This window comes from Bradysia coprophila, unplaced genomic scaffold (genome assembly GCF_014529535.1).
Source record: "Bradysia coprophila strain Holo2 unplaced genomic scaffold, BU_Bcop_v1 contig_24, whole genome shotgun sequence".
Classification (NCBI taxonomy): domain Eukaryota; kingdom Metazoa; phylum Arthropoda; class Insecta; order Diptera; family Sciaridae; genus Bradysia; species Bradysia coprophila.
Genome location: NW_023503501.1, coordinates 3,619,659 through 3,640,159, shown reverse-complemented (window position 1 = coordinate 3,640,159; position 20,501 = coordinate 3,619,659). Strand labels below are relative to the sequence as shown.

Sequence of the window (20,501 nt, the reverse complement as noted above, 5' to 3'; positions counted from 1 at the left end):
TGCGTAACTTGATAGTTGTCATCTTAAAACTTTCAATCGAATCGTATGGACCACTCTGAAGAGGCATCGATGCCCAGCTAAAATTGTAGGCTATATTTGCGTGAATCGTATCTCATTTTTGATGATTTATTGTTGTGGTCGTACATTTCTGAAAAAGTCTTCTGGTGGAATTCATCAATAGTGAACTAAAATCCAGTAGTTAAAAAACGGGATTTTTTGAAAGTGGACCAGGCTCCGTCGGAGTTTTTTTTTAGCGACGCGTTGCTTACATGCCCAGATAGCCCTTGACCCAAATAGTCGAAATCGAAAACCGCAGACGTTTTACTTTAATATATTGGCTTTATAGCTTCCCCCAAGAGTCGAAAAAGGGTGTTTTTTGTCCGTGATTCACTGCCGCTACAGGCTATGGACATACATCTGTGTGAGCTCATTGGATAGGTATTGTCCAGGAGATACGGAGAAAGCACAGATACCTTACATGCCCTGTACGGGGTTTGAAAATACCAAAAAAGTTTGTGTCAGTCAAAGGCTGTAAATTTTGATGAACTTCAAGAGGTGATATCTCGCACCTGGCGAATGTTTATGGTTAGATCAGTGGTTTCCCTGATAGAACCTAGCTTCACAATGATACCCCATTTGACATAGAAGCGATAGGTTCAGGTAACGTTTTGTGTACAAAGTGACTCTATCCTTCTCCTTCACTCGAAAGCAAAATAATAATTTTAGAAAATTATACGAAAAATGATGTTTTTGATGTCTTTATTCACTGATCTAAAAAATACCTCCGACGGAGCCCGTCAAACCATTTTCTTGTCGTAGGCTGCGGAATCATTTACAGCAAATTCTCCAATTTAACTCGAAACGGCCCCAAATTATCATTAAAATAGGCATCGATGCTTTGCTGAAAGCATACATTCGGATATCTTCGGATATCTTTCCACCTGAATCCTTTCTCAAAAATATAGGACCGCAATAACGACCAAGAATGTGTTAGCTTTCAACAGAAAATACATTTGGCTTTGTAGCAGTCTGTAAACTTCTCTCAGAGCTGGTCAAACGACTACAAGCAAAACTAATTTTTATTTAAAGCTAAAGCTAGCAAGTGGTCGGAATTGCGGTCGTACATTTTTCAAAAAAGATTCTGATGAAAAGATTTCATCAAAAATGAAATGCGAGACACTCAAATGTAGGCTACGATTTTAGCTATGTATCGATACCTCCGTACCTAGGAATGTAAAATCTTAAGGCGTCGGAAGCATTCAAAAGTTTGTGTTACATATTCGGATATAAGATCTTCTGAACTGCGGAGAAATCACTTCTTCGGAACAAGTTCGTTCCCAAAATTCCGAAATATCAGGAAATCAATGCCGAAATTTTTCACACCTCGATAACTTCACAGGTATGTATTCTACAGGTTTGGTTGGGCAGGAGCAATTATAAAGTTCATTGTCACAAACTTGCCAAAGAGAGTGGATTTCTATCTCATCATACCGAGAAGCTACAGCTGGGAATATAGTTGGAAGTGACAAAAAATGTTGGTACTTCAGGGATTTGTTGTAGGAACTGCATGTCTGTGGTTAAGTACGGAAGAATGACGAAGAAAGGGTTCCTCTTCCACCACTACCACTTCTAGAATTTTTCAAGTTTAAACGTTTTTTCGGACTCACGTCTGGGCTTTCGGTATTATGGAGGTGGTAGTAGGTTGGTTCTTATAATTCCATCACTTCACCAACTTCCCAATTCTGGAACATTAAAATTTTAAGGATTATTCAGATTTTTGTTACACTTTCTGGACTTTTGGGAATAATGCTGTGATTGGTTCCTACTACAGCAGTTGACTCATATTTCCCTTATTAAGGGTTCTGAATGACTAGAAATATGAGAATTTGATGGCATTGATTACGAACTTTATTACGCTAACATGAGTACGTTCTATTACTCGGTGAAACCCCAAAATTTTAGCCCCGACTCCCACAGTAATTTTTGCACTGGATGTGTAATTTTCACAATACACAAATCGCGTAATACCCAGTTTAATGCAATACTTTCGAGAGAATCACATAGCGTCTTACTTCATACAAAACACTCATCACAACTGGCACAAATTATTTAATTCTTGTTCAAGTTCAACAATGGTTTCCGTGACGGTCCACAATCAAACTCACTGTTGACACGATTGAATTCGGTCTTCAATGCCGTTCCACATGCATTGAACCGTCTTGTTAACTCTTCCTGAGCGGCTTGTGCATCTTTCCAACGATTTTCTTGCACCGCTGCGTACACCGCCTGCCCCAATTCGGGGAATACATTCAACGACACCAATATAGCTGAATCGAATCCCAATGCTAACGCACCGCAAAAGACTGTGTTCGATCCAAGAAACACTTTTCGACCGGCTTTCAGACACGCTGTACCTTCGTTCAGATCGCTGTTACTGAATTTAATGCCTCCGAAAGTTGGGATTTCTTTTTCGGCTAAATCGCATACTCTTGGCATCCACACTAAATGTAACAAAATAGAAAATGTTAGGATTCGAATTCGTCATTAGAGTGTGTGATTTTCATATTCGATACGAACAGTTTACTTTACTGAATGCAGGAAAATGATAATAGAACAGCGGACGAGTCGGACAGTGTTCAGCAACCTTTTTTAGATAATCGACCAGATCCTCTTCACATTGCGGTTTAAAAAATAGTTCCGGCAAACACAAAACCGCATCCACACCACTCTGTTCGGCATGTTCGGCCAAATCATAGACATTTGCTACGGCCGTACCACCAATGTGTACCATACATTTCAGATCATATTTCCGACACGCTTTCAACCATTCCTCCAAAGATCGCATTCTTTCGTCGATACGCTGACAAACTCCCTCGCCCGTTGTACCATTCACCAAAACTCCATTCACTCCTTTCTGCTTCAACCAGGCAGCATATTTATCAATGACGTCGAATCGAATTGTTCGTTTGCTGAATAATTGAGTTTCATTGAATCGATTAAGTTACTTGGACAACATTGGCATTACCTATCGTTAGCGAATGCACTGAAGACTGGACACATAAGGCCAGAATAGTTGAATTTTACAGGTTCCATTCCGTTTTTTTTCACGGAATTCAATTTAAAATCTTGAAAATTTCTAAGCCTGAGTTACAATCACCAGTAAACACCACCTACAGAATGACTGATAAAAATGATTTTAATTCCATTGTATATACGTTGTGTGTCGGTATAAATTCTAATATTAACACAATATCATCTAAATTTTGGTGTTGATTGGTTAAAATATTTTGAAAATAGTCTGGGTTAACGCGTCGTCAGTCGTTGTTAATTATAGAATATTTTTCTCAGATCAATGTTACGTTAACAGAAGAGACTAAGTTTCTTATTGGAAATAAAATTGTTTTCGCAACAAGTGACGAAAAATAGGACTTTCCTTTGCCTTTATTGCGAAAAACGTTGTATACAACTCGATGATAAATGCTTTTTCGGCACACGATGTGTATTGTCACACTTGGCCTACGGTCTCGATTGACATTATACACATCTAGTGCCTAAATAGTTATTTATCTACCAAGGTAGGTATGAAGGTATTTTTTCGCACTAGATGTCGATTGTCGACCCGAGGCAAAATTGTTCTTTAGCCTAGATAAATTGATCAATCCAGGGATGGTGTACTCTAACATAGGCTTATGGAAATTCTTCAGTAATCCTTAACAGAGCTTTAGCTCTTCCCTTTCCCACCTTTGTCATTGTAGAGATCATTTTGATAGTTAAACTATCGAGCAACGAGAGAGCTGTTTCGGCCTCGGAAATTTCTTTGTTCTGGCGGCCCTGGTTGGAAAGCTCCAACGCTCATCAGTTGTTCGAATACTTTTCCTTTACAAGACAGCTGCTTTGTGTTCAAAAACCTTTTGGTGTCGGGGGTTCGATTTCTGGTCAATGCAAGACTTTTATTTATAAAAATTTAGTCTTCGTTGAAGGTAATAGGTTCTTTAGCGTGCGAAAAAAAAAATTAATATCGCACTGTGTCCAGAAATACGGTGAAATAAATACCTTCAAAACGACATTAAATGGATGCATGGAAAGGTGATGATTATGGACCGGAATTGCGAAAAAAGCATTTATCACTCGGTTGTATAAATAACTAATTCAGGATAATTGTAGATACTGGTATCGACATATTTGTTGAAAAAAAATCTCAACGGGTCAAAGTAGTATGTCTTAGTCAATCATATAAGAAATGGAAACATATATTGAAGCAACAAAGTTTCTGAGTTTACAAAAAAAAATTCTTTTGCAAATATTTTTGAGCACTTCACCGTTATTTCTCTCCATTTTGACCAATATCAGGAAAATATACTGGTATGGCGTAAGTTACCAAAGACCCACCAAAGACTGTGCGATAAAATGTTTCGATATGCGTTATGCGATGTGTTGAAATGGACGGCGCACTTACGACGTGAACTCCATTCAATATAATGTGAATCGTAAATAAAATAACGTTCGACAAATACCATCATATAAGTAATGGCGTCTCTCTCAAACATAATTACTCCTTAAATACCAGACTAAACCGTAAGAATCTTGAGTTAGACATACGCTAAACACTGTCAAGCATGTGTTGATGCAGATTAAAATGTAAATTATTTATAGTTACACTGAATGCTGCTGAATACTGTTCACATCCAACATTTTTTGAGTACCAAAAGTACTGTGAATATTCGAAACTTTTGAGATAAAAAGTGAAAATTCAGTTGAGATAAGAAGTTGTAAAGTTGATCCGAGACATTCCAGAGCGCAAAGCAGATGTTTACCTCGCAAACGACATATTTGGAATAGACACACACGAAAAAGATATGTCCCTCCTTTCGCTGTTTCCTGAATCTCTTATGGATGTTAGATGTTACTCACCGTGACCCTGACCTTTATTCGATTTGTGCAAATATCTCTCTGTTTCGGTTGACTGGAACTTTTAATGACTATTGGCACCCGGTGTAATTTACAGAGTGAGAAAATAGGAAATTCTCGCAAGAGCGATGCTTGCATAATTTCGCTCGAGTTGGAATTTCCTATTTGATGAACAAAGGTTTTCGTGTGTGCATGTTGTGTTTTTCTCCACCGAATGAAACCATCGATTCGCCATACCATTTTCGAAAACATAAACAAAATGAAAGTTCGAATGAGAAATAGTTCAATTACGTCCTTGTTTGGACATTTTTCGCCGAGAGGGTGCTGCTGCAAGTAAAGTTCTATTTTCTTCCCACAGGAGATAAAGTGCTGCACTTTTCTAACTAAAAATTCCATTCGAACAGTCGTCAAGAAAATGCATTTTTCTCATGGTCTATTGAGGGGAGAAATTAGGGATTAGCGCGCATGAAATAGTTATCTGTTAACCAAGGGGAGAAAATAGGAAATTCCACCAAGAGCGAAAGGTGTAATTTTCTATTTCTCCACGAGGTGAACACAACGTTTTCATGCTTGCGTTTTGCGAAACTCCCCATTTTTGTCAACTTTGAAGAAAATAAAACAAATAACTTGCTTCGGGATTCAGCCATTTTAGGTAAGAGAATAGTCATTTTATCACCCAATATGGCTGAATCAGCCATTTTAGGTATCAGAATGACAACAAAAAGCCATTTTCACAACACTTCATAGTGAACAAAATGAGGATTTTCGCATCGCTAGCATGAAAAATCAGTTTGCCTTTGTCGTAACAACTACGTCAGGCTCAACAAAAAATCAATTTTCCTGTGATGTACCCCTTTTTTGGCCAGGGTGGAAACAGTTTCATAAAGACCATTTGCACCTTCTGATGCAAGTAATGCATGTGGAATGAATAAATCGAAATGGAAATAAAGTGTGACTCGTTATTCTTCGGCGCCCGTATTTAATTCAAAGAAGACAATTCTGTGTATGGGGAACACATAAAGTAGATGATCGGATACAATAAAAATAAACTCGGAAAATGGTTGATATTTCATCATCATTTTATGTATTAAAAATATTGCATTCAAATAAAAAAGAATTTCGTTTCACTAAGAAATGAACAAATTACAATAAAACACAGATTGACCACTTACTATTGACTTAATCTAACTTTAATTTGTAAACAAAATATTTTTATTTTATCTTTGGTGTAGAAAAAAATCTCTATTGCTTTATCCTATTCCAAGAATAGGTTTATATCTCCTACGGTATCATCATCATTATAAAATTAAATAAAGAAAGAAAAATGTTTGGTAAATTAACCAAACATTTATGACAAGATATATAGCTACCTTTGTATGGTGTGAGTTTTAGTATCGTTAGTACACAGAATACCTTAATTTACGTTCCTAAGTAAAAATAAATTTTAGTCTCCATAAATGCTGCAAATCGGCGAGATTGAAGGAAGAACCATGTAGGCGGACGTTAATATTAAATGAAACAGTATAGTTATGTCAACTACGTTGAACCTATATTTTTGGAAAATTGATTTTCTAAGATTTTCCAAAATTTGTCAAAAAAACTTTTTGCAAATTTTGGGAAAATTAATAGATTTTCCAAAAACGACTTTTTACGGCTGGTAATTAATTTGATGCTGAAGTTTATCAGTTGCACTGTCGATTTGTAAAGTTCGGAATAGGTCAACCAAAGTTAACCGCGGCCGAAAAACAGTTCACTTCAGGACTTGTAAGAAAAATGACCTTACTTGGACTTGAAACTAATGGTTACATTCGAAGCTGTGACGCCAGGCTTCAGCTCAAATTCTCATTCAGATAACCTGCCTTGCTGGAAGGAATGTTTTCACATTTTATCTATATAGAACGTCCGAAGGGTCTTTGAATAACCAGTCCGTTCATTGACGAGATCACATTCAAGTTTCAGGTCAGTTTAAATTGACCTTTTCTAAGCTTCATACGTTTCACAGGTGCTGGCTAAAGCTATTTGTGAATGGGGAATGTTTTGTTGGAAATGTACTTGCTCCACATAATCCAACCACAACCATCCACTCTACGAAACATTCGCAATATCAGTATGAGCAAATGCTCTCAAACTTGTATGTATGGTTTAGAACGCTACAGTTCATCTCGCTATTATTAACGAAGAGATATTAAGGCTCAGTTAAGCGTAACTGACCTTGAGGGAAACGTCAAAATGAGAGAAAAGCACATCCAAAAGTGTTTCGAAAATTCGAATTTTAAATTTCGATTTACTTTCATTCACAAAACCTTTGACATTTCCCTCAATTCCAGTTAAATTTAAGTTTATAGCAAAGCACTGCAAATGTCTGAATGATCAAAAGTTGACGTAGCGCCCTACATGGTTCAAAGAATGAGTATTCCGACTATATATACTGAAAGTGGTGGTAAACCAAAACTAAAGCTAAAACTGGACTCTGATCCCTGCTCAAATTTAAAAATGAAAAATACTATGTCACTGATCTAGTTACTACCCACTACGCACTACTTATGGGAAAAAATGTTCTCATTTTCCCAAGTTTTTCAAAAGTTTTCCAGAAATAATTTCTGTGAAAAGTTGATACAAAAAGCACTCCCTGCCATTAACGTACTGTACCTTGATACGCACTCGATTGTTTGACGACAATTTGCGGTTCGGATCTCAGAGTGTCGGTTAAATACCTCGTTTTGAACACTTGCTGGAAATATCGCTTTTCATTCGGCGAATTTACTGAATAAACAACGGGATGAACACCGGCATTTCTCCACAGGTTTTTGACGCTCCTAAAACAAGAACATGAACTTGATTGAATTAAGTAAATTTTTAGAGACCGCCGTCCGTCGACCTTACTCGTTAAATTCATTTTTATCGATGAACACAACACTGATTCCGATAACTGGTGCCAAAATACTTTGAAAGAAGGCACTGTATAGGGACATAATGATTGTCTTCGGTCGTAAGATGTACTGATTTTCCAGTTTCGGTGTTCTATCCATCCATAAACCACAAACTAGATCTGGGCAGGATTTGCGCATCTGAAACGTGTGTTTAGAAATTTATGAAAATTGCTTGCAATAGTCCAAGGCTCAGTATAAATTGTATGATTGGCCGACTCAATTCCAACATGCGTGAACTGAAACTCACTTGGTAAATAGCGAAAGCGGAGCTGGAGCACAAGATAATCTTTTTCGTAAAATTTTCATTCGATTGAACGACTCGTTTAACGGTATCGATGCATTTCGATGATGTCGACGACAGCAGTAGAAACACTGTGACATCCATTCCTTCCAATAAGGTCAATAGATTCGGCAGACTTAGTATTTTCTCTGGTGGAAATTGGTTGCTGTTTATGAGAAGTCAATGATTTTAGAAAATTACGTCTCGTTTCCTATGCAGTGCATGCAGCATATTTACCCTAATGGATGGTGTTCGGAGATGTTAAAATTTTTCAACGAATCAAAAGTGATCTTCTCAATGGGTTCATAAATGTTCCCCTTTTCGATTGTCGATTTATGGACCACAATTAACTCGCCACATTTTGTCATTGCGAGGTCCAGTAGAATTGACTTGCATTTGAACTTTTCACACTGGAAACATGGATAAATTGAACACTGCAATCGTTTGTAAAATAGGAATTTCGTGAATTACCGATTTTAATGCGAAATGTGAATTTTCCGGAACATCAAAACTACTTCCTCGATTCGCTATGGGCCAACACAAACAACTATTGTCGTTTTCGTTCACATTTTCGAATTTATCGATGAAACTCTTCAAGTGCGGACTTCGCTTCAATGCGACAAATTTCGATACGATACACACCAAAATCAACAAAATTATCAACCATGGCATGCCACCACCGATGATGAGCAATAGAGTCCATAAAAGATGACACAAAAATGAAATTAATGACGAGGCGTAATAAAATAAAGAGTAAACCATTTTCACTGTTTTGATTAGGAATGATATAGCCATGCAGTTTTAGGCAATAAAATCCTTATGGATCCTAAAAGAAAGAAAAAAAAGTTTCTATTTTGACGTCGCCCTTTATATCTGTTCTTCTTTAACATCAAAAAATGAATGGAAGTTCCATATAGTCACCTAATGTCACTAGAAAATTGTTGTTTGGATCGCTAGGATATAAATGTTGCGTAACAAGGATCAATAAAGAAGGTAGTTTGATGCCTCCCCATTTACAGTACAATTTAAAATTTAATCAAATCATTTGTCCAGGGGGACAAGACACTCCAGCTTTCCCTTTAAATACTTATGGTTTTCCAAAGCATTTCTCACTGTGTATGTGGCTCATTACTAAGTATTGTAATATGAAAACGAGAAGAAGAATAACATAAAGAAACACAAAAGAGTGACAGAATGTCAACAAACAGTCCAAAACCCAATAAATTCTCAATTAAATTCAATAAAAACCCTCTGAGTGCGAACCGAATACCGAAGACTGGTCAAAATGAACCAGACAGTAAAAACGTTTGCAAGGAACAATCAACCAGCGAAGACATCTTGACAAAGTACTTATTACAATAAACCACAAAAAAACACCTCAACAAAACCATTTCAAACCTTCCTCAGGATGGCCGTCGCAGAAATTCTCAAAGAAACATCTAAAGGGGCAATCAGAGCCGAACAAGTTGGACCTTCCGGCTGGCTACCTTGTCCGCTCATGAAGACAAACAAAAGATTTTTGCGCAACACAATCAAATCGGTGATCAGTCACAATCGATCCAGTGTCAACAAACCAAAGAAATCGAACGATGAATTGGACGAGATTATTCGACGAGGACAGAAAAGAAAACCGAAATTTGGTGAGAGAAAACACTGTTTCAGGCGACCGCGACCTACTCATGACAGAGATCGTGAAAGTAGTACAAGTAGTAGATCGAAAGGAGTGAGTGGCAGTACTTAGAAGTTGGATGATTGGACGTCAGATGACTGTGTATGTGAGGCAGCTGGTAGCTAGTAGTATACACAGTCGACTACTAATTTCCATTTTGTAAATAAATGAGTCATCGAACAGCATCTTTGATAGTTTCACTCACTTTACTGACTAAGCTTGAGTCCTAAGCCTTGGGCTTTGTGCTACAATTCACCTATTCGCAGTAAGCCAAGATACGAGCAGGGGCTCCAGTTCCTCCGACAATGTTTAACGGCAGAATGAATAGACGAAGCGAACAATTAGACTTCGTTTCTGACAATAATGTTCTAAGGTTGGCCACATTTTCCAAACTGAAAATTTGTTCTTTCGCCAACAGTACATGTGTTGAGAATGCCTGCGCAAGTTTGAAGAATGAGTGACTGGACTATTTTAATGTGGGTACAATTCTAACCTGATTCGCTCCTGGATCAACCGATGCCGTATCCAGACCAATTCCATTGATTTGTCGAGCCTTAATTAACATTTCCACTGCCTTTTCGGAAAGACCTTCAATTGCAAATTCGAACAGTTTTAGTAAAATTGGTGTGCCGTCAAAAATTGTTCTACGAAAAATTACCGGGAAAATTCAATGACTCTGTGGCATTGTCCCATCCAAGATATTTAATTTTATCCGGCCAGAATTTTGACCAACCAGTGTGTACTAACACAACTGACCCGCTGCGTATGGTTCCATGCGATTTTTCGTGTGCTTCAATGTGACTTAAACCGAAAACGAATTCGTGTGGCCTCACCAGTGCATTGACATCATTTTCCACATCAATTAAAACCGCTGGCACATCAATTAAATTCGCCAGTGGAATCTGATCGAGTGTCCAACCGTTTCGGTTGAAATGAATCGGGGCGTCCAAATGAGTTCCACCATGCTCGCCCATACAAAATGAATAAGCGGAATATCTGCAAATATAAATATCGTTGGCTAGGTAAATATAACTTGTCCTGGTCAAACGAGTAACTTAAGAGCAATGGACCCCTTGCAAATTTGTAGCCTACATTTATGCGGAAGATCATTCGTTTTTTCATGATTGCTTCAAGTGGGATAAGTTATCACCCACAAACCAATTTTTCCTTTAAAAGTAACACGCTTTTGCGTGCTTTAATGGTTTTTTCAAAAAAAGATTTTGCCTAAGAGAAATCATCAAAAAGCGAATATTTTTCCGCCTAAATGTAGGCCACAAATTTGCAAAGGGTCCATTGCTCTTAAGAGGCATCGATGTTTAGCTAAAATTGTAGCCTACATTTGCGTGTCTCATATTTCATTTTTGATGATATCTTTCCATCAGAAACCTTTTCCAAAAATGTACGACCGCAATTACGACCACGAATGTGTTAGCTTTCAACAAAAAATAGATTTGGTTGTAGTCATTTGACCGGCTCTGAGAAACGTGAGCAGTTTAACGAAATTTTCATAAACTGCTCAGTTTTCTCAGAGCTGGTCAAGCTGCTACAACCAAAACTATTTTCTTTTGAAAGCTAACACATTCGTGATCGTTATTGCTGTCGTACACTTTTGAAAATAAATTCTGTTTGAAAGATATCATCAAAAGTAAAGTAAAATTTAGTATTTAAAAAACGCCTAAATGTATGCTTTTCAGCAATAAAGCACCGATGCCGATGCCCCTTAAGTGGAATCTACATATGGCTAAATTGTTGCCTACATTTCGGGGCAAAATTATTATTATTTTGATGATAATTTTTAAATCGCATTCTTTTTGGAAAAAGTACGACCATCGTTTCACCACAAACATTTATCAATGTTTCTCAAAGCCAACACTCTACTTGACATAAAACGCACAAAACGATGGTCCACTTTTACGAAGCTATCATCAAAAATCGCACAAATTTAGACTACAATTTAGCGTTGTGTTGATTTTTCTTAAATCAAAGTAGGGTACGGACCCCAGTATTCGGCATAGTTTAGAATATCGGCCATCTATTGTTTAGAACAATGAAACCCAATGAAACCCATTGTTGTGGCCGATATTCTAAACTATGCCGAATACTGGGGTCCGTACCCTATTGCTCTGCATTTTGAAAGTTATAATCTAAAAATGACCGAAATGGAAGCAGTAGTCAAAATTGATGCTGCTGTGTTTTGATAGTGTTCTCTCAATCAGAAAATGAAAGATATAGGCTGTATTGTGAACGGTAACGAGAAAGAATATTTACCGAAGAAATGAACTTTATTCCTACATCATTGACATGAGCGGTAAAACTCATTTCCCGGTGCTTAGAAAACTTAGTGAACTTGGTAACATAGAAAGTTCCGACAAGGACGTAATCTACTATTACAGAATTATCGATATAAAAGAAGGTTTCACCTACAAGTTAAAACAGGATATTGCACTGGCTCGGATTCCCTTCGGAATATAATTTTTATTAGTATTGTACTCTCCTGATGCTCATACAATTAAACAATGAGGAACAGACTACAATAAGTCCAGCGATTTAACGTTACTTGACAGATAAGAGAAATTGTATCAGCGTCGATAAACTTTGACATGAATTAGTGTTTTGTTTTATATTAAATTTCGTCTTCTGTACTAACTTTACCGGGCGGTCCTAGTTTTTTAACTGGGTTTGAAAAAGAGATAACTGATCAATAACTGTCGGAATTTGATCACCCCTATTCAGGACTATATTAAGCAGTTGAGTTTAGATTAGGAACACCGTTTTTGAAAACCTTACATAAATCCATTCCTCGATACATTTGCATAATCCATGCGTAATTCATATTGACGTTGTCCGGGGAAATATTGTGTCCTTGTCAAATGGGTGACTCAAATCGAAGTATTGCTTTGACGAAGCGCATGGAACACTCACAGCAACGAATATCAAAATACACACAAATGCAATGAATTTGATCTGCATTTTGTAAACTTAATCTTAAGATGACTGAATTTACAGTAATAAATAAAACTGATGCTGCTCTTCGTCTATTACACTATAATGTATTCTCTGATTAAATTATCAGAATACGACAACTATTGTCGTATTGTATATACTCAATACGAAAATACACTGAAAGTAAATAAAGAATTAGCACAATTTTAATAGTTCTGTTCCAAGGTTTTTTCAACTGTCAAAATGTCATCCATAGAGACATAATGAAAAAAATATTGTTGGAGAAAAATATCAAGGTTCTGAAAGAACAGGTTAAGACAACTCTGATTTGATCACGAAGGCGGTGACACACAATTGCGTCATCGGCTTCGAAATTTATACGTAAAAAGGAACTTAACAAAAACAAAATTCTGAATTTTCGAGAAAAACATTTTCTTCAAGTTGATTTCTCACACTATCTGTTTATAAAATTTGGTGTCACCTGCCTTCGTGTTGTCTTTACCTGTTCTTTCAGAACTTTGAAAAATATTAGCAAAAGCGTTGAGGTTATGGCTCTAATTTTGACAGTACTATGACACAGACCTATTCGAACAACAAAGAAAAAACATCATAAACCCCTACAATCAAAATATTTTACAATAAATCATTCTAAGTCATCATCAAACTGACATTTTGGGTGTTACCAGCCTTCGACACCTTCGAAAGCTACCAAAAATTCAGTCTCTCAGAGGTTTTCAGTCTTTTTCCGTGTTTTCCGCGCCTTTACAGACATTTGATAAAAAAAGTAATCTTAAAAATTTTTCTGAGTTTGTCTTTAGATTCTAACCATAAAAAGTTGCCATCAAAGTAAAACTAATAAGTAAAATGATATTTACGCCGTAAGTGTGCCTAAAATTTGAATTTCAAGTGAACGATTCGATGAAAAAGTGAACCGAGAAGTAAATTTCAACGCTTCCTTGTATGAAAATGACGCTGCGTTAGAAAGACTTGCATGAGAAAGAAAGATATTGTAAAGGGACATAACCTATTCAATATTTATCAGAAAAGTGGTCTACATGGATAAAATAGGCCAAATGGACCAGGAAAATTCATGTTCACAGTTATACGCAACAAACCTATAAAGCCATAGAGTTTTACAGCATGTTTAAAAATGACAGCGCCATCATGCCATCTCTAGATTGTAACTCTAACATTTCTTCTTCTTCTTCGCCGCTTTATTTTTGCCTACCTAATTTTCTAGCCATTTAGACTTTCAGGGTCAGCGTTAATAGTTATTTACGTAATTCTGGTAGCCTCGCTAGTGCCTAATATAAAGTCCAAGGCTGTATACTTGGGGAGGTCACGCAGATGTCATAAATTAGATACGCTAGAATAGACCTTTTAAGTTGAAAAAAAGACTAGATGCTCTGGGGGGCTGAATTGACAACTGACAGCTGTAATCGGTTCGCTTTTCATTATTTTCGTTCACTTTAACTTATGATTTAACGAAAGTGAACGAAAATAATGAAAAGCGAACCGATTACAGCTGTCAATTCAGCCCCCAGACCACCTAGCCTTTTTTCAACTGAAAAGGTCTATAGGTTGTTTCGGATTAATACTGAAATGTAATAGGTTTTTCTCTGAGAGTATTACATTTGATTATGTTTTGTTATGTGTCACTGCTGTGACAATTCATTGGAATGAATCAATGTGAAGTTATTACACAAAAAATAGTCCAATGAGAATGAAGTACTAGGCGAATACATAAAAAAGAATTAATCTACTGTGAAGTTGCCAAATTTAAGAATCCACCTACTACGAAAATGTATGAAATTGTCAAATTTTGTGTGTGCCACCCGTGTATCTCCATGATCTCCCCGACCTCCCCAATTATACAGCCTTGCCTAAACTCAACCGTCCACAAGAGATACGCATAAATCGTATCGTGCAGAGGGCCTAAATTAAAAATTCTGAAATTTATGCCCAAGGCGTGAAAATATTATAATTTAATTTATGGCTGGGAATACACATGGATTTCACTTTTTTATGCGTCGAACGTAAACTAATTTGTTGTGAGAATGTACAACAAATGACACTTATAAAGTACGCATGCGTCGTTAAATTTCAGCCTTTACCAAGAATTTTTTATTCTTTTTGTCATTTGTCCATAATGCTGATAATGCTCATTGATAAAATCTACCTGTCGGTCATTTCTAACAGGCTTTGACAAATGCATGGCTTCGGTATTTGACATATTGACAAACCATAATTTTATAGCAAAAATCGTTGATAACTTCACGCGACAAAATCTACTTCCTTTTCCACGAAGTTGCTGTACGAAAGAAATCATGCCGGTGGGTTGCCTGGACAAAATTTGTCAATTTTTCCTATTTAAACCGAGTTTTAGTTACAAAAACATTTGTAAACGTGTTGTTAAAACGATTAGTGTGAAATTTGTGCTAAAAATTCGATTCGAAATGGTTTTCAATTGTCTCTAAGTGCCAATCTAAATTTCTGGTTTACACATGGCTAAACAAGACATTTGTTTTGCTCACAAAAAACTCTTTTGGTTTCGGATTTTGCAATTAGCGTTGATTAATTAGTGTGTTTCAATTGGTTGCAATACATTGGCTGGAGAATTGTGATTTCATTCGATCGAATTATTTCACATTTTTCTCTCTCGTTTTTGACACATCAACATAACCTCGAAATAAATTTCGTCAGACATTGCAATTTGTTTGCACTAAAAAAATTTCGTTTATTTTCAGCTCGCTAAAGATTTACTTCACCCATTACCAGCCGAAGAAAAGAAGAAGCACAAACTAAAACGTTTGGTGCAACATCCAAAGTCCTATTTCATGGATGTCAAGTGCCCCGGCTGCTTTAAGATCACAACCGTTTTCAGCCATGCCCAAGGCGTCGTTGTCTGCGCTGGATGCTCGACAATTTTGTGTCAACCGACTGGTGGACGTGCAAAACTAACAGAAGGTACGTTCCCATTGAATCTGATTGGTCATAACAAGATCCGGAAATAAAACCAAAAATTCATTTTGTCCGTTGCAGGTTCTTCATTCAGAAAGAAGCCATACTAAATCAATGCTTCGGTTAAGATGTTTTTAAACTATCCGTTCCAGAGGGCATATCCTTTAATTTTTGGGAGCTTAAAATAAGGCGGACAATAATGTGAAAATGTTCAAATTTGCTTAAAATTGCATTGATTAAAGGTTTGTTCAATGGACGCTGCATCTTTTTTTCAATTATTTTGTTAAACGTTGTGAAAGGTGTGAAAGACTATTTTCGGAGGTCGATTTGTCTATTCGGACGAACGCTGTTCAGGAATTTTTCTCTTTCGGATTGTTAAGTTGACGAAAGTGACTTCTGTTGGGATAAGTTCAAACATCTAAATTGAATCAACCCAACCGAACCTCGTGCATTTCGTAATTATTTGTCGATGTTTATGGCTAATTTGTTTACTTCGAAGAACCAACATTCTAAGTGCACGGTATTTACATGGTATCAGAGTAGAAAGTATCATTATTCTCATAACTCGCTGAAAAATTTAACTGTATCCACCAATGTATTGAAAGTACGTTCTTCATCAGCCGAAAATGGGAAAATTTCATCGGGGTGAAGTTAGCCCAAAGCCAAAATCTGGAACCAAGTCCGACCAAAATTCACAACAGTCAAGAGAACTCAATTTCTTGACGAACCAAAATTCACAACAGTTAAGAGTACTGACCATATTGGGCCGACCAAAATACACAGCAATCAAGAGTTACTAAATATTTTGTCAGACAATCGGATTATCGAATGTATCATCCGTAGTAAATAACAGAACATGCCGTAGCATTAACTTTTATGTAACAGGACACATCCATACATCATGCACACACACTTAAGCTTAACTTGTTACTAGTACAGATTGTGGCTTCGCCGCGATAAAATTTCTGCAATGTTCTCGAGTTTACGACGCTTCACATGAAAAAAAGTGTGTGTCTGCCTTGGCCGAAGGGAAAACTACTTCGAAAAACGTTGTACCATGAACTTGTAAGAAGCTGAGTGTCAAGCTGAGTGTCAAGCTGAGCAAATGAATCTTTATTTGTTCAGTGACTTTCTGGGCCCTGTACCATGACTTTCCGGAGCAGTTTTCCCTCGGTACCATCTCACCTGACAGACACTCGAATACTGTTGTTCCCCGGAAAACAAATTCTAAAAATGTTGTTTCGACCATTCAATCTAAAAATGTTTATCATCAACATGCTCATCGATAGCGTTGTCTGTGAAGTTACGTAGAGGGATTCTTTTGAAAACCAGCCAAAACCAAAATCGCACGTATCTGCGACTCTGGTTTGGCTAGCGGGAGGAGAACGAAAACATTCACTTTTCTCATGGAAATGTCACCAGGTACATGAAACGTAAATGGTCGTATGGGTATGAAATTCATTCAGAGTGAGAACATCCGAAACATAGTCCCTCAATGTCATGTAACGTTGACATTATCATCTTTTCATCGAAAGTTGTTTCATCGAAGATGCAAGCCTCTGATGCTATTGAAAAACAATAATTCTACCAACATTATCAAAAATCCTCCAAATTTTCATATATTTTCGTATACTTGCATGAGTGTGTGTGATTTAACCTTAGACAAAATTATACCGGGACTCCCAGCCGTCTGAAAGACAGAAAACCAAACAATTTAGCAAGAATCCGTAAGGCGCTTTCCATCTAAAGATGAAAAATACGCATCGTGCAGTTGGTAAAACCTGAAGGTGTTAAACCTGAGACCGGTGTAAAGAGGTAAATATCTAAGGATGGGTACACCAGTCTCAGGCGAGAGACCGTAAGAACAGATAAGATCGACCGACCTATTTTATGGAGATGATCCTTAAGCTTACAGTGGTCGGTCAGTTCCCCAACTACTCAGTCCATATCTTGTCAGATTCAAAAGCTCATCGTGCCCCTTATAGCTACACACTTCATGTGCTCTTCATGTGACAAGTTACGCATTGTTGCTGGAATGCTTTGAGCTGGCTTTCTGTAAATATGAAAAATTTTGCTCGTGTCGAATGATCGTTAAAAAAATCTGTTCTTGTGCCTGTTATTGGAGTACGTTGAATAAACACGCGAAAGCAAGCTAATCTTAATCTATTGTTTACACCGTAAGTCGTCGAAGTGTCGGATTCATAGCCAAGATTTCAACCCCTTGTCAGCCCAACATCTCTCTGTTCGGCGGAAATTTACATATTCCTCAAATATTCTACGACAATTAACTGTCTTAGCAATCAGATTAAATATACCAATTGATGAAGTATTAATTAGTTTATGCGCTTGGCTACTGTCCTAAAATAAAGCACTGCTCATAATTGCACAGTTAATTGAAATTCATAATTCATTGTTATCTCTCTTCGTATGATTACACTAATTATTCAATTGTAATCATGCACGCATGTTAGTAAGCGGGCGTGTCGCAAGTCCACTACTATACAAAAGAAAATCCGAAATTGAAATATATTAAGAACTTTATACAGAAACTTTTTGACTCCGTCCTCTGTTACAACGAATTACTTACAACAATTGTCCGATGACAATTCCAGTTTGTATGAAAATCTGCCAAATTTCGTATTTTGAGATAACTAAAATGTTCTACGAGTCAGTTAGTCAATTCCTATAGATTTTCTTGAAATTTGGCATGTAGGTCAACCTAGGACTCTAGAGTTTTGAAAAAAGTATAGTTCTCGGCCTCATTTTGTAGCCAGGGCTCCCGGAAGTTTTCATAAAATTGCCATATGAGGTCACTTACATTGTAAGTCTTACAAGCCCTTGTGTCTTTACTTTTAAAATAATCAAACATTTATTTTCTAAGTAAAGACAACATAAGAGTGATATCGCCAAGACTTCAGGTGATTGGGGAACAAGCGGTCTCCGATTTAACCTTTTTTCAAGATTTCTGTAGGCTTGCAGCACAAAAGAACTGGGTTGATTTATATGTGGAACGATAGTGGGTGAGGCCAGCTCAGTTCCGTGGAACATCGAAGCTGCAGAGAAGGCGGACTCTCCGAACATTCACTATATTTTTTAGTCATAAATATCGTGGATGTACTCGCACCAACCAGTGCGTATACTCTACCTGTAGGTCTTTCCAAGGCCGACATTCGTACAACGTTACAATTAATTTTTTTTTCTTGAGTTATTACCGAAAAACTGTTTTCGGTACCCTCTGACATGTCTTTACTTTTGAGCTCTTTTCACAGAAAATATTTTTGTTTTTTGAAAAAGTGAAAGATATGTGTTTCCTAGAATTGAAAGACGGATCCAACGAGCTATCACCCATTAAAATTGGAGACCGCTTGTTCCCAATGTTAAATAAATCACCTGAAGTACATCACTTATAAGTACTTGCGACACCACCACCCCTTACGGTTGTTATGACTGATCGTAATTAATATTTGATTCACGAAACGCATATCGCACGTTACATTATACGCATTGTGCGGTCATTTTGTGAAAATACTCTCCGTATTTATACGTCGCATCGAGAAATCGAGAATGGGGTCTTGTTCACATACATGTGTTTGGTTAGTTTAGCATCAATGTTCATTAGCAGTATATGTATGCACCCGTTCCCGTATAACAATGGCCACGTATATGTGTTTTACATGCTTAATACATGGGGTTTATTGGCAAACCCCTTCAATAAATTTGAATAACAACGAAAGTAACAAGGGACGAATTTAGTTACTCCCACACTCGTTCTGAATCCATTTATGTTTGAACAACAACAACATTATTGATTGTTCATTGTAAATGCAATGGGAGTTTGTTTCAATTGTTTCCCTTTATGTTTAATCATTGTCGCAGTTAATGTGTGCTCAAGCAGATCGTGTGCTTGCTCATAAATATATTGATCGTTTCTTTTGATAGTACAAAGTGTGTATTTGTACTAGCTCAGCAACATGTTGCCGTGACAATCTGTTAATATTTTTGGATGTTTTGTATTTTGTATCTTGCCGAGAATCATTTCGACGTGAGATATTTCCTTACATCTGAAGCGTAAAACGGTGCCACCATAAAATAGACACAACTTTCTAGAAGTACTTAGAAATCATCTCTAGTACGCCGACAGCTGGGCATAATTAATTTTCATACAAAAATGTAGCGCAATTTCAGTAACGTTGAAATTTCGTACTGAAATGCAGTTAGAGTTACCAATAGCCCCCTATGTTTTTTTGTGACACTACCACAGTGAAAAAATTGCAATATATCTGTCTTAAGTCTATATGGGACGGTTTAAGCTCATAACATTCTGCAACCAGTGAATAAACATTTGATTTGTTCGCTAAGGAACCGTTCACGGCCAATAACAAGTACAGTCAAGACCACTGGCTTAACGTGACTTCCAAACCACACCTCGAAGTATGCAAATACTCTCTGAGTAAAGTTAGGTGTTTAATTGATATTACACCTAAATCTAGGCTAGACAAATTAATCGTATTTGGGTTACATCATACGAGTCATTCAGTGTGTACATCGTTGCAGCCACCAAACACACTGCAATTACCCAAATTATGAAGCTTGAGTGAATTTGAGGACATTACTAATGCCATATAAGAAGGTAAGACCTGCTGGGGTCAGTGTCATATTGTATACAGAATGATACGGTTTCATCCTTGACAAACAATCAACGAAATGCCAAATTCGCTGTTCATTGCACATAAAATAAACCGCAAAAGGAAAATGGGACAGACTTTACAGATCAAGTGCTACTTGCACAATAAAAAGAACGAATACTACG

At 37.0% G+C, this 20,501-nt stretch overlaps 5 protein-coding genes and 1 long non-coding RNA gene across 7 annotated transcripts; 3 read left to right on the top strand and 3 right to left on the bottom strand.

Annotated features, from left to right (window-relative positions):
- The first annotated feature begins 1,041 nt into the window (after positions 1 to 1,041).
- On the top strand, positions 1,042 to 18,512 carry LOC119077940. Its single transcript, XR_005087901.1, has 3 exons — positions 1,042 to 1,207; positions 11,094 to 11,101; positions 18,501 to 18,512. It is a non-coding gene; the product is annotated as an uncharacterized LOC119077940 (long non-coding RNA).
- LOC119077911 (N-acetylneuraminate lyase-like) lies at positions 2,092 to 3,197 on the bottom strand. The gene is made up of 3 exons (XM_037185286.1): positions 3,026 to 3,197; positions 2,578 to 2,969; positions 2,092 to 2,501 (listed from the first exon to the last, which is right to left on the bottom strand). The coding sequence occupies exons 1-3, from the start codon at positions 3,091 to 3,093 to the stop codon at positions 2,110 to 2,112; spliced, it is 852 nt and encodes a 283-aa protein (XP_037041181.1). The 5' UTR covers positions 3,094 to 3,197; the 3' UTR covers positions 2,092 to 2,109.
- On the bottom strand, positions 5,970 to 8,994 carry LOC119077901 (glycerophosphodiester phosphodiesterase 1). The gene is made up of 5 exons (XM_037185272.1): positions 8,590 to 8,994; positions 8,356 to 8,528; positions 8,086 to 8,284; positions 7,792 to 7,976; positions 5,970 to 7,724 (listed from the first exon to the last, which is right to left on the bottom strand). Exons 1-5 carry the CDS (start codon positions 8,911 to 8,913, stop codon positions 7,544 to 7,546), a joined length of 1,062 nt encoding a protein of 353 aa, XP_037041167.1. The 5' UTR covers positions 8,914 to 8,994; the 3' UTR covers positions 5,970 to 7,543.
- On the top strand, positions 9,276 to 9,972 carry LOC119077927 (protein POLR1D-like). Its single transcript, XM_037185307.1, has 2 exons — positions 9,276 to 9,464; positions 9,526 to 9,972. The coding sequence occupies exons 1-2, from the start codon at positions 9,313 to 9,315 to the stop codon at positions 9,857 to 9,859; spliced, it is 486 nt and encodes a 161-aa protein (XP_037041202.1). The 5' UTR covers positions 9,276 to 9,312; the 3' UTR covers positions 9,860 to 9,972.
- On the bottom strand, positions 9,972 to 12,954 carry LOC119077919 (isatin hydrolase-like). 2 transcript variants are annotated; one of them, XM_037185300.1, is made up of 4 exons: positions 12,575 to 12,954; positions 10,446 to 10,783; positions 10,281 to 10,357; positions 9,972 to 10,223 (listed from the first exon to the last, which is right to left on the bottom strand). In XM_037185300.1, exons 1-4 carry the CDS (start codon positions 12,607 to 12,609, stop codon positions 10,044 to 10,046), a joined length of 630 nt encoding a protein of 209 aa, XP_037041195.1. In that variant the 5' UTR covers positions 12,610 to 12,954; the 3' UTR covers positions 9,972 to 10,043. The 2 variants fall into 2 exon arrangements, with proteins under 2 accessions (XP_037041195.1, XP_037041193.1); XM_037185298.1 differs by having other exon boundaries at positions 10,281 to 10,375; positions 12,575 to 12,949.
- Positions 14,959 to 15,947, top strand: LOC119077932 (40S ribosomal protein S27). The gene is made up of 3 exons (XM_037185314.1): positions 14,959 to 15,063; positions 15,478 to 15,697; positions 15,773 to 15,947. The coding sequence occupies exons 1-3, from the start codon at positions 15,058 to 15,060 to the stop codon at positions 15,799 to 15,801; spliced, it is 255 nt and encodes an 84-aa protein (XP_037041209.1). The 5' UTR covers positions 14,959 to 15,057; the 3' UTR covers positions 15,802 to 15,947.
- Positions 18,513 to 20,501: the final 1,989 nt, after the last annotated feature.

Excerpts from the sequence above, each read along its gene's own strand:
- LOC119077919 (XM_037185298.1), bottom strand. The coding sequence starts at position 12,609 with ATGGATTATGCAAATGTATCGAGGAATGGATTTAT. Across the intron at positions 10,376-10,445 it reads AGAGTCATTGAATTTTCCCG|GTCTTTCCGAAAAGGCAGTG; the intron begins GTAATTTTTCGT and ends TTGCAATTGAAG. Across the intron at positions 10,224-10,280 it reads TTGATCCAGGAGCGAATCAG|GCATTCTCAACACATGTACT; the intron begins GTTAGAATTGTA and ends AAACTTGCGCAG.
- LOC119077927 (XM_037185307.1), top strand. The coding sequence starts at position 9,313 with ATGTCAACAAACAGTCCAAAACCCAATAAATTCTCAATTAAATTCAAT. Across the intron at positions 9,465-9,525 it reads AGCGAAGACATCTTGACAAA|GATGGCCGTCGCAGAAATTC; the intron begins GTACTTATTACA and ends AACCTTCCTCAG.
- LOC119077932 (XM_037185314.1), top strand. Across the intron at positions 15,698-15,772 it reads ACGTGCAAAACTAACAGAAG|GTTCTTCATTCAGAAAGAAG; the intron begins GTACGTTCCCAT and ends TGTCCGTTGCAG.
- LOC119077901 (XM_037185272.1), bottom strand. The coding sequence starts at position 8,913 with ATGGCTATATCATTCCTAATCAAAACAGTGAAAATGGTTTACTCTTTA. Across the intron at positions 8,529-8,589 it reads CACATTTCGCATTAAAATCG|TGTGAAAAGTTCAAATGCAA; the intron begins GTAATTCACGAA and ends CCATGTTTCCAG. Across the intron at positions 8,285-8,355 it reads TCCGAACACCATCCATTAGG|CAACCAATTTCCACCAGAGA; the intron begins GTAAATATGCTG and ends TCTCATAAACAG.
- LOC119077911 (XM_037185286.1), bottom strand. The coding sequence starts at position 3,093 with ATGGAACCTGTAAAATTCAACTATTCTGGCCTTATGTGTCCAGTCTTC. Across the intron at positions 2,970-3,025 it reads AGTGCATTCGCTAACGATAG|CAAACGAACAATTCGATTCG; the intron begins GTAATGCCAATG and ends TCAATTATTCAG. Across the intron at positions 2,502-2,577 it reads TGCATTCAGTAAAGTAAACT|TGTGGATGCCAAGAGTATGC; the intron begins GTTCGTATCGAA and ends TGTTACATTTAG.